Source organism: Ischnura elegans, chromosome 6 (assembly GCF_921293095.1).
Source record: "Ischnura elegans chromosome 6, ioIscEleg1.1, whole genome shotgun sequence".
Classification (NCBI taxonomy): domain Eukaryota; kingdom Metazoa; phylum Arthropoda; class Insecta; order Odonata; family Coenagrionidae; genus Ischnura; species Ischnura elegans.
In genome coordinates this window covers 33,900,087-33,914,335 of record NC_060251.1, presented here as the reverse complement: position 1 = coordinate 33,914,335, position 14,249 = coordinate 33,900,087, and the positions used below count along the sequence as shown (strand labels likewise).

The following is a 14,249-nucleotide window of genomic DNA, read 5'->3' as shown; positions in this document are numbered from 1 at the left end:
AGCGACTGAATGTTACGAGCGCATGACAAGGTATTTTGCTTAGCAATGTTTTTATTCTTTCTTAACATCTTACTGAAGATGTTATGGCCATAAGTTGTCTTTTTCAACACATTTTTCGCTTGAAATGCGATACGAAGGGGGAAGACAAATGAAAAATGTTATTTCTATGGTAACCAAATTAATTTTAAGAAACATTGGCCACTTAGTAATTCGAGAATCAAATGGCATTTAAAATGCATTAATAGTTGTCACTTATCATAAATTAGTGTAAAATATGAGGTGAAAATTCGCATTTGCAAGTGAATTCTCAAATATTAACTACTTTTAAGTATTAAATGATAAAATTTAAGTGTTTTTCCCACATGATATCACATAGATAACCAAATTTTCAAAAACCAAAAACGAGATAACCAGATAACCAAAAACATTGGCCTCAATATTGGCAGATTTCAGAGATTTTATATTTGCACCGCAAAACTTCATCATAAACTTTATAACTATATCTTTTCATGTATTCACCAGAGAATTACAATGAAACACAACTCAAAGTAAATATGAACTAGAAGGATAATTACTGTGCTTACCTCAAAGATTGAAATGGCTAAATCCGAAAGCAGGTGATAAATTTGATGGTTCTAATTGGCCTATTTAGACGACACCAATACATTTACACGCAGTTATTTTATATTGTTAATTTTCTTCTGTTAAATTAAACAGTCATACAGAAGAGAAGTTTCAGTATTAAATTAAATTCATTTTAAAGTATCCTATTTGCTAACTTTTTTCAATATTATTAGCGGAGATTGGGCTTTTAATGTTCGCATTAGTTTCTAGCTAGCTCTTTTTTAAGATTCACCGACTGTTTTTACCCTGATGAGATTTATAACAATTAAACATGTTTTAGGCCATAGGGTGACGAAAGGAAAAATAAGCGTGATTTATCTTATTGAGAGATCCATTTATTATGATTGTGTACATGTGTGAGTTATTTTTTTTATTTACGTAATACATCGATTTACTATTTCATGGCTTAAAAATGATGTCCTCCAAGCAGCTTCAAGGATTGAATATTTCCGTTAGCGTAGGATGTAGCTCCCCCGATATGTCCCGAATAATGTCCCACACTATGTCCACCGTATAGACCACTATGCTGTCCGCCGTACAGTCCGCTGTTGTGACCTCCATAGTAACCGCTTCCGAAGTGATTGATGGCGTGACTGACCCCGTGACCGTAGGAACTAGGGCCGTGGTGACCGGCAGCGTATCTAGTCACTCCGTAGTGACCGAAGGACAGGTTGTTTCCGTTGGCGTAAGATGTGGCTCCACCGAAATGTCCTCCATGACTTGCAATGCCGCCGAGACCGGTGCTCTTGCTAACGTAGGCGTGGGAAACGCCTCCTCCCAGACCACCATAGTGGCCGAAGACTCCGTAGTTGTGGGCTCCACCGCTGTATAGACCAGCGCTGTCGTGTCCAGGACCCAGAGATGGGGTGAAACTATGTAGAAGTAACAGAGCTACTGATAACGATCATATTTTAAAGAATATTTGTGAACTTAGCTGTTCATTGTTAAATGTTAATATCAGGTTCTTGAAACGTACTTAATATTTCCTGATAGCCATCTTTATTTACCCTATATTACTGTACGAACCAAGCTTAGTGACCAACGCCCAAAATCCGAAGATTGAAAGTAGTCAGCTACTCATATAGGTAATAACTTTGGTATTTTTTAAAAATTTTGATCTTTACAATTTCTAAAATGAGTTTTAAAAAAGAATTTTTTTCCAGCTTCGATTCCCGGTCAAAGAATGACTTTCCTATGTATATATTTCTATCACTCTCACCATCCTTCATATTTTTAAGCTAAAGGACTTCCCAGTATTTTATTGCAAATTTTACATACCCATTTAAGCTAGCGCCATAGTGTCCAGCGCCATAGTGTTCTCCGACTCCTCCGTAGTGATGATGTTGATGGACTGTGGGTGGGTGCACCGAATGACCGATCTTCTTGACGACTGCGTTGAAGCCGTTATGCTTGTCCGCAACGTAATCGACCACTCGAATGGTGCCGTCGGGGTCGTTTAGCCTGTAAGATCCGGTCACGGTGTCCCCATGTCGCGTCTCTTGATGGCTCTTCACGTCACCAGTGTGCGGTGAATGCACGCCGTAATCGAAGCTGTAGTTGGGGTACGCCTACGGAAGAAATTTCAAGGGAGGTTTGGAACAGGGATTAAGGAAGTAGCTTTACGGGAGCATTGGTGGTTTTTGTAGCTATCGGAATCACAAACAGATTGTACAGTTTTTGCGATGATTTGATCTCTAAATTGTTTATCTTCACAACGGTGACAAATTTGGGTATCAAGACTAGGATTCTATTTTGAGCCTTAACTTATTTAATATTCATAATTAATTGTACCAAAATATTAATTATGTTAATATCATGTGTGAATCAATAGTTATAAAGAACTTTAGTGCGGATGTAATTCTAGGCTAATATGTGAAGTCAGACTCCTCACCATTCATCTAATGATAGCTAATAAATTCAATATAAGTTCGATAAATTTTATTAGACACATTACTTTAAATGCGGATATTATTGCTAGTCAGTTTTATTGATATTATCATTAATAGACGTTGTAAAACTTTCGTACTATCCATCATTCTATTTCAAGTGAAAATCTTTCGGCAAAGTTGGACCAGTTAGGATAACTCTAGGGAAATATTGATAAAAAATATGATAAATAATTCAAGTATATAGTTAGCGTAAAAACGGATGGTAGTGGTAGTAAGTTGAAATTATAGCCCTCATAAAGTAAAAAAAATAAGTAATTAGGTGGCTTTAGTTATCGGAATCGATGAAGCTAATGATCGGGGCAACAGGTTAATGATAGAGCTCTCACCAGGAGTGCATCACTACATTTTTGCTTTCACATGCGATGAGTATCACCATTAGCTGAAGTTATCCTTATGGGCTCAAGTGACAAAGGTTTAACATATCTTAGAACTCTTTTCTTTCCATATAATTAGAGTACTTACGTATTGGCTGCTGTATCCATGTCCCGTCACTCCCCAATAATTGTCCCCTGGAGTAGCAAGTGTTGCTGAAGAGACTGCCACAACGGCCAGAGCAACCTGAAAGTAGCTTTCATTAGGGATCCACGCAATTATGTATTTATGATCAATTAAAAGAATATATCTGAATATACACTTTGGTTTTAAATTTATCGAAATTAATACATATTGTGCGTTAAAAGTTAATAACATGAAATATAATAAATGCTAGTGTTGAAGAAATTCAGAATATTGCTCTATTGGAAACCTTAGGCAGTCATAAGAAAATCGAGAAGAGTTTTAAAATAGAGTCAATCCATGTGAATGCCGTTTCCAAAGCCTTATTTACCTACAGTTGACATTTACATTTCCAGTTTTTTCACCAATATTTTATGAAGGATTCTCTCACCAATTCCATGCATGGTGAATGCAATTATGTACAGTATATAGAAATTTAAATCTCTAAATCGAAAATTTTCTAATAAGGAAAGTGATTATATTGTTCTTAATCTTTTTGTATGAATATCAGTAATACCTGTAGGAGATACATATCCGTTCTTCTTTCTCGAATTACTGTCCGGAATGGAGGAACGTGAGGAACTGATGCCTTTTCCAGTCAGATCTGAGATTTTATACCCTCCCTCAGCTCATGTGATGAGGAAGCAATTGCAACAAAGAAAGAATTTTGTCGTTCCAACGGACATATGATTAACTCATTTAAATGATGAATAATGACCGTATTCATGTGGCTATTACGCAAACATTCTTTTTTACACGGAAGAAGATGTTTCAGTAAGTTAGAGAAAGAAGGAAGTCCGACACCATCGTTTTTCCGGACACTCCTGCTGCCTAATTGGATCGTCGATTAACAACTTCCAATTAAAATTGGTGGGCCTCTGATGACAGTAACCAAATTCCTCTGGAGTGTGTCGGGGAATCGTCGTTTCACATCGCAGAATAGAACGCTAAGTACCACTGTAGTTTGTTCCAAGTAACTTGAAGACATATTCGAAATACTCAACATTTTCCAAGAATGTATAGAATCTAATCAGTGGAAGTTTATGAAGAGTTGATGTGCAAAATATGAGGCGAGTATGGGCTGAATGTGACTGAAATATTCACTTTTGTATCTATAATTAGGAATCTATTTCAGTAGTTTTGGATTTTTCAATTCGTCTATGATGGTGTTTGGTGAAATACTTATTGACTTTAATTGAAAATCCTCAAGTTGCGCAGACTTAGTGAGGTGATAATTAAAATAGTCTAATTATTTCCTCGTGCGATTTTCGTTTTTTATTTTATTCTATAAAGAAAATTATACCTACGTTTTTCCACCGAATAGACTTGGTGCGAATAGTCTATTTGTTAACAATGCATCAGACTTGTGCTTTAACTCGAATTTGTTGTTAGTAGACGTAGTTCATATTCTTTTGGTGGATATAAGATGACATTAAGTTGTAGAATTGTACTCTACGAAAGCCTTTCGTCGTACATTGTGAGGAATTTCTTGTATCCTTCTAGTAAATAATATCATAATATTTATTTAGTAAATTTTTTGGAATGAGTGTGAGTGGGCGTTTCTATACTAACTATAAGGGGTGACGGATTTGTAGACATTACGGAGTATTCATGACAAAAGCGTCCATATTTTTATCGCACGCCTATGACTAACTCAAGTCTCCAAGCTTCGGAGGTGAGCGTTTGTGCTCTGGCTCCTGCCAGCTTTGGCCAGTATTGTATCAGCGCATATGATCCGCTGGGCGATTGTTGAGCTTTTTGGCAGTGGAGGTATTGCTATGGTTATTTATCCAGGCTGCTATCTATGAAAACCTAAAGATTCGCATAAAAATTAATGCCATAATAATATTGCGGATAGGTTGCCAAAATTGGACATAGATATTTGCATCCCACGAGTATAGCAAACATTTTAGTTTCAGTTCTGTATGATGATACCATCGATGGAACGCCTCTTAATGGTTGGAGATATGATCATTTATTCCGGTATGGATGGTCGTTTGTGTTACTGTTCGTTTTATCGTTACTGAATGTTGTTTTTTACTCTCAGTGCATAAGTCGCTGTTTGAAGAAATGAATGCTATTGATATATCTGTGGTTTACCTTTTAGCCGCATTAGATTAGTTAATGACCGTATAATTGATTGAAACATTTTGTATTTGTCTGGCGGCATTATTATTTTAACGGGAACATGTTGCCTATGTTGTATCACAGTGTCTTTGCCTTTGCTGAAATCGGATCGATAAGCTTTGGGAGACTGTTGAGTGATATATTAAAATTAATTAATTTTTAATGATTAAAATTAAATACTGAAGTGAATATGTAATATACATCCTGGAATATCTAAATGTGTATTATTGAAGGAAAAAGGGGTACTCGCGGGAAATGTGACATAGAAAATTTACAAATGGCCGTGGTAGCATACTGGAAAAGGGACTAATGATTCAAAAATATGACCGTGTGTGTAGAGTGTCTATAGCTACATTTACGATATATGCCAATTAACTCTTATACTTGCTGTTACATCCTTCGATAGGTAAGTAAATGTTGCAGAGATGGAAAAAATTCACGTGGAAGACGATCTCCAGCTTGAAAAGAGAAACCCTGTGTCATCTGTGTGTTTATTGAAACGCATTCCTAGCCATCGGCAACACAGCAAAACGTGAACCGGATCAAATATCCGGCAAAAAAGTGGTTCTATTCCTTTATGAAAAGAAATCCACAGCTATCCGTCAATCAATAGGATCGAAGCGACCACTAGGTAGCGTAATTGTATGCCGACAGATTTTAAATGTTAATAGTGCTATGAATAATAGGGAAAGGCTGTATTTAGGAAAGGTGCGGGAATGGCATAAGGTAAGGGTCATCGAGGAGTTAAGTTCATACTGATCAGAGTGGTGTAAGGGTGATGGGTCTGTAAAAAGGCAAGCAGCGGGGATTAATGCTTATTTTAATATAATCTTTTCCTTACTGAATGGGACATTACGATGAGCTAACTTGTATCAGTCCAAAAAACAAGAAATAACAATATCTTACTTTTATATATTTGGGAAGCGTTTGCAATGGGGTGCGTTACATTGTGTGATTCCAAGCTTTAAAAAAAATGTATCTTCTCCGTACTTGCTGGAGACGAGTGTGCAATGCTGTGAGTTAAATTTTTGTTTTAGCTCTGACAATGCAACTCATTTCATTGCAAACTCTTCCCTAATAATTGCTTAGATGGTTTCATATTTTTTTTTTGTAGCTTGGACTCATAAAAATTTAATTCACCGCACAGCACATTTTTTATGTGTATGTATTAAGCTTAATAAGATGGAGTTACTGCATTACGTAAAGACTGGATTATAGATAGAAATGAGATACGTTAAAATAATAGTGAAGAATTTCACAGGAGAGAACTTACAATGTGACAAATTATTTGACTTGAGGTGTTCGTAGACTTCTTCAGAAAATAACCAATGGATCCATATCTCAGAAGCCTAACACAGTGCTGGCTATCCACTATCCTGTACTCATTTAATGACACAATTACCTTATTTTTACTAGGCATTTTTTCTTCCTGTCTTGACCTATAATAAAACCTGACCTGTTTTAGATGTTATAAAAGATTAGGCATTGAGAACCTAAGTAAAATTTATTTCTGTGGAAATTTTAATGTAAATTGATGGTAAAGGACTTAGTTACTATAAATAAACAAAACTTCGAAAATAAGGTGTGTCAAAATTCTTTTGCCTTCCCTTTTTTATTTTTTTAATTATATTATTGCAAAAATATTTCTTGTAACCTTTTATTTATGTATCAATATTGTACAATCATGTTTTCATTTAAAGCCCTGAGGATGGTATACAAATAAACCGAAACGAAGGCAAAACACTTTTGCCTCACTTGGCCTAAATTCCAGTAACTTTTGATCACTTATTTTTACTGCGTGAATATATTTATATCTCTGCAGTGTTGTAAATTGGCTTGACGATTGCTTGGTTCTTCGAAACGGAAGTGGTGCGCCCTTACCCATTCAGAGGTCGTTGAAATGATTTAAGTATTACGCATTCCGCTTCTGTTGAGGCTCATATTAGGCATTGGTCGTGAGGGCATAATATTCCGCTCTGTCGTGCTCGTGAATATACGTTATCGAATTGCCTTATTTCCTTGAATGCCGAAGGGGAAATCTCTTGACTTGAGCGAATCAGAAAATCTTCCGGTTGTTGGTCGTTATGACTACCAATTTTCAAATCGCTGAGGTTGGCAAGATTATCGATGGGGAAGGATAGTCACGTGTACTACTTTCAAAACGATCAGTTATACGGAGTGACGATTTTATTTCCATGTATTCGGGAATGGTGCAAGCATTTCCCCTTTTCCTCCATTTAAGGAAATGACCGTTGAATTATTTTCCAACGGAAATTGATGAAAATACCGTGCGATTCTACATAGTTGTTGGTGTAACGTCTTAATACTATTGGGCTTCTAATATTCTTTCCATTTATGACCTTTAATCTTATTTTATTTTTTCAAAAATGAAAATTTGATTAATGAATATGTTTAGCAAGTATTTTCTTCGTAGAAACAATTTTACTCAATTTTTAAGTGTACAAAGGAAATCTCAGCATATACATCTAAAACTGGATAAAATGCGTTAAATCGTACATTAAGCTTAATAAAATGGAATAACTGCAATACATAAGGGTAGTTTATAGAATTTTACTGCGGTAAATTAAAATAATAGTGAATATCCAATGCCTTAACCTCAAAATCCGAATAAAAAAATGCTATTGAGATTTAGTAAAGGATTAAGTAAATTATGATAAGGTTTGTTCGATTTTGAATTCGCGTAAAATTTATTGCCGGCCTATAGTCTTCTATATTGGTTTTTTATCAGAAATAAAGGAGTAAAACTTTGTCAGGTTTACTATATATATTATATATTATATTAATATGGAGAGGTTTCCAAAGTCAAGCCTGAAGTTTTTTAATCAATTTGCCAATTAACCATGATGAATAGATATATGTATTTTACATGAAATTTCAAGAAAAATTAACTATAAAACTAAGAGAGTGGAGTAACAACTCAACTCTATTTTAATCTGCTCAACGTCTCTTTGATATTACTACTTTCCAGATATTGGTTTGCGGGTATTTTTTATTTACGCCAAAGAGTTGTGATTTTTACATATCGTTTGCAGTTTCATTACATTTTGCTAAACTAAATAATTGTTAAAAAAAAACCAATTGATTTATATGATTGGAAATATTGGGTTCTTTAGTTTTTGCCTGGTAGTTAAATTTGTAATGAATTATATGATATAGATTAATATCTTCAGTAAGTGTTTTTTTATTGAAACCATTGATTCAAAAAAATAATATTTATTTTCTGTGAGAACAGATAAAATGTATCTATGGTTAATTATTAAGTTAAATGATAAGATGCTACAGGAGGATATCAACTCATATGTCTAGTAAACAATACTGATGTGTTGGTATCCATAGTATAGTATTTATACTGAACGTATCCATTAGTTATTTAACTGGGTGATATTGAAAACGAGATTTGCTGGAATGCTGGGGTTTTTAGCTATAAAAATTATCGCTACGAGTAAGGAAATTGTTTGCCTTTTTACGCGAAGGTATTTATTAAAATTTCATTTGAAGTACGTTTTCAAGTACTGTGTATTTAGGACGGAACAACTTTATTATGGAATTATTTTATTCCTTTAAATGGAAAATATGTTATCCTTAACTACCTTTGTCTTTTACTGTATTGAATTTTAAACTCCTAATTGTATAAAATCTTGTCTACCGAATGCAATGAAAAATTTAATTCGTATTTATTACGATTCGGTGGAACAGGTGCCATTGGCACGATGATACCCGCTAGCATTATCCAAGAGACTCCAAAGTAACTTTTGAAACCCAAAAAATTATATTCTAAAGTAAGATATATTCATACTACCGCTGACTAAAATTATTACTTTATTTCTGGTCATGATGTTCGCAAAGCTTAAATTGCCATTCAAATTATTGATTTTTATAGCAAATTTAATTACAGTAAAATAAAGAGAATAATTTACAGAAAATAATTACATCATGTAATTCATTAGCATTATTTTTTCATAATCTTTCTCATTAGAGACAAAAGTTTTATGGGGGCTTTAATGAGCGCTCTTGGACCCCACGCGAAAAATCTCCAACGCGACTAAACTTGTAAGTACGATAAAAATCAGTCAAATAACTATTTGATTCGCACATTTTCACCGTACGTGATTTGATACAGTACTGATTTTCTCTACTTTTGTGCTTTCCAAAAATAATGAGGGAGCATAACTTTCATTTTCCCTCGTAAATCCTGGTGATTACTTCCTTGTTATGGGCTTCTTCGGACCTTTCGGGAACTCTGGACCATTAACTGTCGTAGATCACGTCCAGCCCGTAAAGGCCAAGAATTTCTGCTCGAAGTTATCTTTTCCATTCCGCACATGGCGTTCATATTCAGCAAATCTTACTTTTGTCAGTTGCGTAACCGGAGCTATATATTTGATTTCAGTTCAGTTTTTGTACTTAAGTGAAAAAGTTATTTCCTGCTCAGTTTCATTAACAGTGTGAAAGCCATGATTTTATTCATGTGGGCCTCATTAAAAGTTTACTACTCGATGTTGAAAGTTGTTGTGAGCGCTTTGACTATTTAATCCTTTTTCTATAGTTCATCTACTTTATAATTTTTAAAAGAAGGCTTATTTTCATTTTTTTTCAAATCTCGAGTATGCGGTTTAAACTATGATGAACAAGAACAGTTTTTTTTCAAATTCGTTCTCAATAATACTTGGTAACGGTATTTCATGGTTATTATTTAACGTAGAAAAAATTATCGAATGATTTAAATTGTTTGCTATCATGCGAATACTCTTATGATATGATGCGGAACGGTTTCTAATACCACAAAAAATCCAAACCAGTTTGTATGTACTTTTATATTTTCCAAATTTATTTTCTGCTTCCTCATTGCATTAACTTTACTGGTTCAATCGTAATGAATTAAGAAAAATCCTTAACATACTAATAAAAGACAAACTTGTGAACGATTTCCAATTTTCTCATGCGTCCGCGGGTAATTTTGAGAGACATTCACTAATATCATTAAGTTTTCTAGCACGATCTTCACTTTCATTTTTAATTATAGCATTAAATACTTAATATTTGAATTAGTAGTTGTATGTGCAAACATTCTCCCGTGCCAAATTTGTTTTTGTTCCTAGAAGATCACCGTTTGTATATGATTAGTCGTTCCAGTTTTCTTGAATTACTTGCTAGCCTTTATTAATAGTTGAACAAATGTTGAGTGCGCACTAAGCAGCAAGCAGGAGCGGTGGGAGAGATTCAGTGAAATATTTAAGCGTAGCTTAAAATTTGACATGGGCTAATAACTGATTCATAATATGCAGTCAAGTCTTTATTGATCGTATATTTATGCAATTTACACGGACAGTTAATGATGAGCAATGGCGATATTGGCACCGCTGACGTGTGACACTCCTCCAAGATGGCCGCCGTCGTGCGCGTAGGCGCCATGATGGATTCCGTGGCCATGGTGTTGGATGATGTTATGCGGGTGCGCGGCGTGTCCAACTCTCTTGACGACTGCGTTGAATCCGTTGTGTCCATCGGCCACATAGTCCACGCGCCTTATTGTTCCGTCCGCTTCGTTCAGGCTGTAGGATCCTTTGACGACGTCACCGTCCCTTGCTTCCCATTGGCTCTTCACATCTCCCGTGTGACCATCGGCCACTCCGTAGTCATAGTGGTATTTTGGGTAAGCCTTAAGAGGAAAAAAAAACTTTTATCAGCTAAAACAATGTAATTATGCGCTCCTATGCTAGCAATTTTTAGTGTGTATTTTTTCAATTCAAATTAATTCAGAGCCAAAATTTATTGACAAGGAAGCGGTGTATATAAATTGTATTGCAATATGCCTGATTGTATGTATTGGCCAGGCATAAAAAATAGGGCAAATGAACACATGAAGTGTTGGGTAAGACGCGATTCAACCTCTAATTTTGCTAAAAATTTGTTAGACTGCAACCATAGCAGCGATTTCAAAGTCAAGGTTCTCCACAATTTTTTAAAGGAATAAAGTTTGAGTCTCTTGAGAATTCGGAAATTTTAAGAGCATGTCGCAACAAAAAATTACGTGTGGTAAACGACCTTTTGTACCCCTACCACTCCTCTCCCTAATTATCAGTTCTCCTGCACTCATCAAGTAAACCCACTGACCTTGAGGAATCCATTTCCTCGATAGATCTTCCCCCTCCCACCATCTCCACCTCCTTCCTGCCTTAGGCCCCTCCCCTCCCTGGCATGTATAAGGTCGCAAATTTGTGTAAAGTCACCTTGATAATGACATAGTGTATTGTCGGGGTCGGTTATCAAAACGTCTGTGGAACATACAACAGTGTATCTATATTATGTTGCGTGCGTATTTTTACTAAACAGTCAGCCTATAATGATGGCTATTGTTGTAAATTTCATCAAAAGATTTTCTATTTAGGTCGGAGATTGTTTGAAATTTGGAGACGAAGAAAAAAAATCACCTTTTCATACAAATAGATATTTTTTGCTCAATTCGAACGACTAATTTAGGGGACTCCTGATCAAAAACTCGGATTCAATCAATGAACGTTTCAGTTCGAACTAAGTAATTAAAATGGTATCACCTCAACCTTTTGTTTTCCAATCATTGCCATTGGAATGCTTTATGTCTCCGACTTCACTCTCGAATAATTTTTGTAAAGATTAATTAATTGATAATAAATTGAATTGAAATTTGACAATTATAATTTGTATTAGAAAATATTGACGGTTTCAGTCTGAATAAGTACAATTGAGACTATGGATAATTGATACTTACATAATAGTCAACACCGTGATGTTCAGCTGCTGGTACTAATCCTACATGAGGCAGACCAGGAAACGCCATGGAAGTTGCAACAAGTGCAAAAAGGCATGCAAAAGCCTGTGGAAGAACATTGTCAAACGAATGTAGCATTAAACCTATATGATTTTTCATTTCTCTTGTCACTTCGGATCATATTTAAAGGTAATAAATGTGAATTTTACATTTAATATCCATCGGTGCAATAATATTGATATTATATTTTGCAATATTTTTATCCATTGCAAATTTATAGAATTTAAAATGATACACGAGTAATATTTTGTAAAGAAAAGGTTAGTGAAGAGTTTGATCTGCAGTGTAGCTCTTCACGGTCCGGAAACGTGGGCACAAAGGAAGAAGGATGAAAGAAAATTGCAGGCATTTGGGATATGGGTATGGAGAGGAATGGAGAGGGTGAAATGGACGGAGAGGAGGAGGAACGACAGAGTGGTGGACATGGAGGGTGAGGAGGCAGCTTTTCGGTGAGGTACGTAGGAGACAGAATGTAGGGAGGGAGTACTCAGCGGGGAGGGAATGTTGAAAACGGTGTTAGAGGGTAGAATGTTAGGTAAACGAGGGAGGGCAAGGAAGAGAATATGATTTTTAGATAGATTGGAGGGGAGTAGGCCTGACAGTGAATTGAAAAAGGCAGGAAAGGGAGGCACCCATATTATTTCTTTAGTACTCCATGGAAACCTACCTTAATCGGTAAAACACTACAATAATAATGATAAAAAAAGTAATTTTAGATCAGTGATAAATTCACAGGCTAAAAGCATACAGTAGTAAAACACTTATGATGATTTGAGGCAATCCGCTTTTAGGATATAATTTTGAATCAATTGCTTTTCGAAAGCATTCAGGGAGTCGCTTAATGCAGTGATATGTAACCTCAGGTGTAAACTGTAAGGTGAGCTTAGGCTTACCTGTGCGTGCTTCATGATGGCTTTTTTCCGCGAGACAACGAGTGCTGATGCTGTGTGAATTATGATTCCAGTCGGCCTGCCGTCATATTTATATCACGCAGCTCTTTTGAATTTTGTAATGATATGTGTAATGGAGCCATGAATGTCTTCCGTCACAGTTTCTGGAGCCAATGAATATTTTAATCACTACTTTCGGTGGTTCAACGAGGTGGAATAATTAGTGTTACGTACGATTCTGTCATTCCTTTCCATATTAAGAACCGAAATTCCATTCACGAATATTCTTTTTGCAACACTCACCGTTACGAGTCTTTCATTTTGGATTTAACCTCATTGCATTGCTGGCTCGCACGCTTCCGCAACTCTACAGACGTAAGCAATGTTGTTATTACTACTAACGCAACCTCTGTCGTATATCTCATTTTGAAAATGTAATGCCCACCCCGTTGGAGTTTTTGCAAAATGACTTTTGTATATTGTATGTATTGTTTATTTAACGGCTGATAGAGTTGCGAATAAAAATGTGCGTAACTTGAACTAGAATTATCATACTTAAATTTTCAATTCCTTATCTCCCATGACGCGGTTGATGTAAAGAGAACTCTTTAACAGGCATTCTCTTAGCAAAAAAATAATTTATTAGCTTCGCCTTCTCCCCGTAAGATGGAATTGCTTGTCATTGTGTGTTAATTGTTTTACTATTTAATGCAGAGCATGTTGATATAACCTCCTCACGTTCCTATTGTCCATTAGATTTTACCCTAGCTGCTGGAAATATGGTCCTTACATCTACATCTACATGAGCGAAGAAATGTGCAATCCACTAACATTGTCCGAACCATGAGGTAATTACGCAGCAGGAAAACAACAATTTAAATATTAAATAAAATTAACTGAACAAAAGATAATTAATTAATTTGGCGTTTCTTACGCAATTTCTCTATTGTATAACTCACCATTTCAATATTTTTTTTGTATCTTGATGGTAAATATAATTTACGAAACTCCTTGATCTTTCGTAGGTATTTTTTTATATTCATTTGATCATAAGCTTTTGGATGAAAAGTTACTGGTAGCGAGACATTGAGGTCAATAAATATAACGAGTAGTAAATTATAATAAATTTAAATAAATAAAAAGTAAATTGTAATATTAGGGAGAATTTTAAAGGTGGGATTTTTATAAAGTTGTATAACGGCGATGCGTGAATTGTGAACTCACTCCAGATGAAGAGACTCTCTTCTTTTATAGTGCGGGGTAAAATGTTGAAATATACTTCCAGAAATTTTTCGGGTATTTCTTCCTAACGAAGGAGTGGACGCTGGTCAAGTG

At 35.4% G+C, this 14,249-nt stretch overlaps 1 protein-coding gene across 1 annotated transcript; it reads right to left on the bottom strand.

The window, feature by feature from the left end:
- Positions 1-1,030: 1,030 nt before the first annotated feature.
- On the bottom strand, positions 1,031-12,932 carry LOC124161345 (heterogeneous nuclear ribonucleoprotein A3 homolog 1-like). The gene is made up of 6 exons (XM_046537659.1): positions 12,918-12,932; positions 11,965-12,069; positions 10,582-10,875; positions 3,036-3,131; positions 1,903-2,192; positions 1,031-1,496 (listed from the first exon to the last, which is right to left on the bottom strand). The coding sequence occupies exons 1-6, from the start codon at positions 12,930-12,932 to the stop codon at positions 1,031-1,033; spliced, it is 1,266 nt and encodes a 421-aa protein (XP_046393615.1).
- Positions 12,933-14,249: the final 1,317 nt, after the last annotated feature.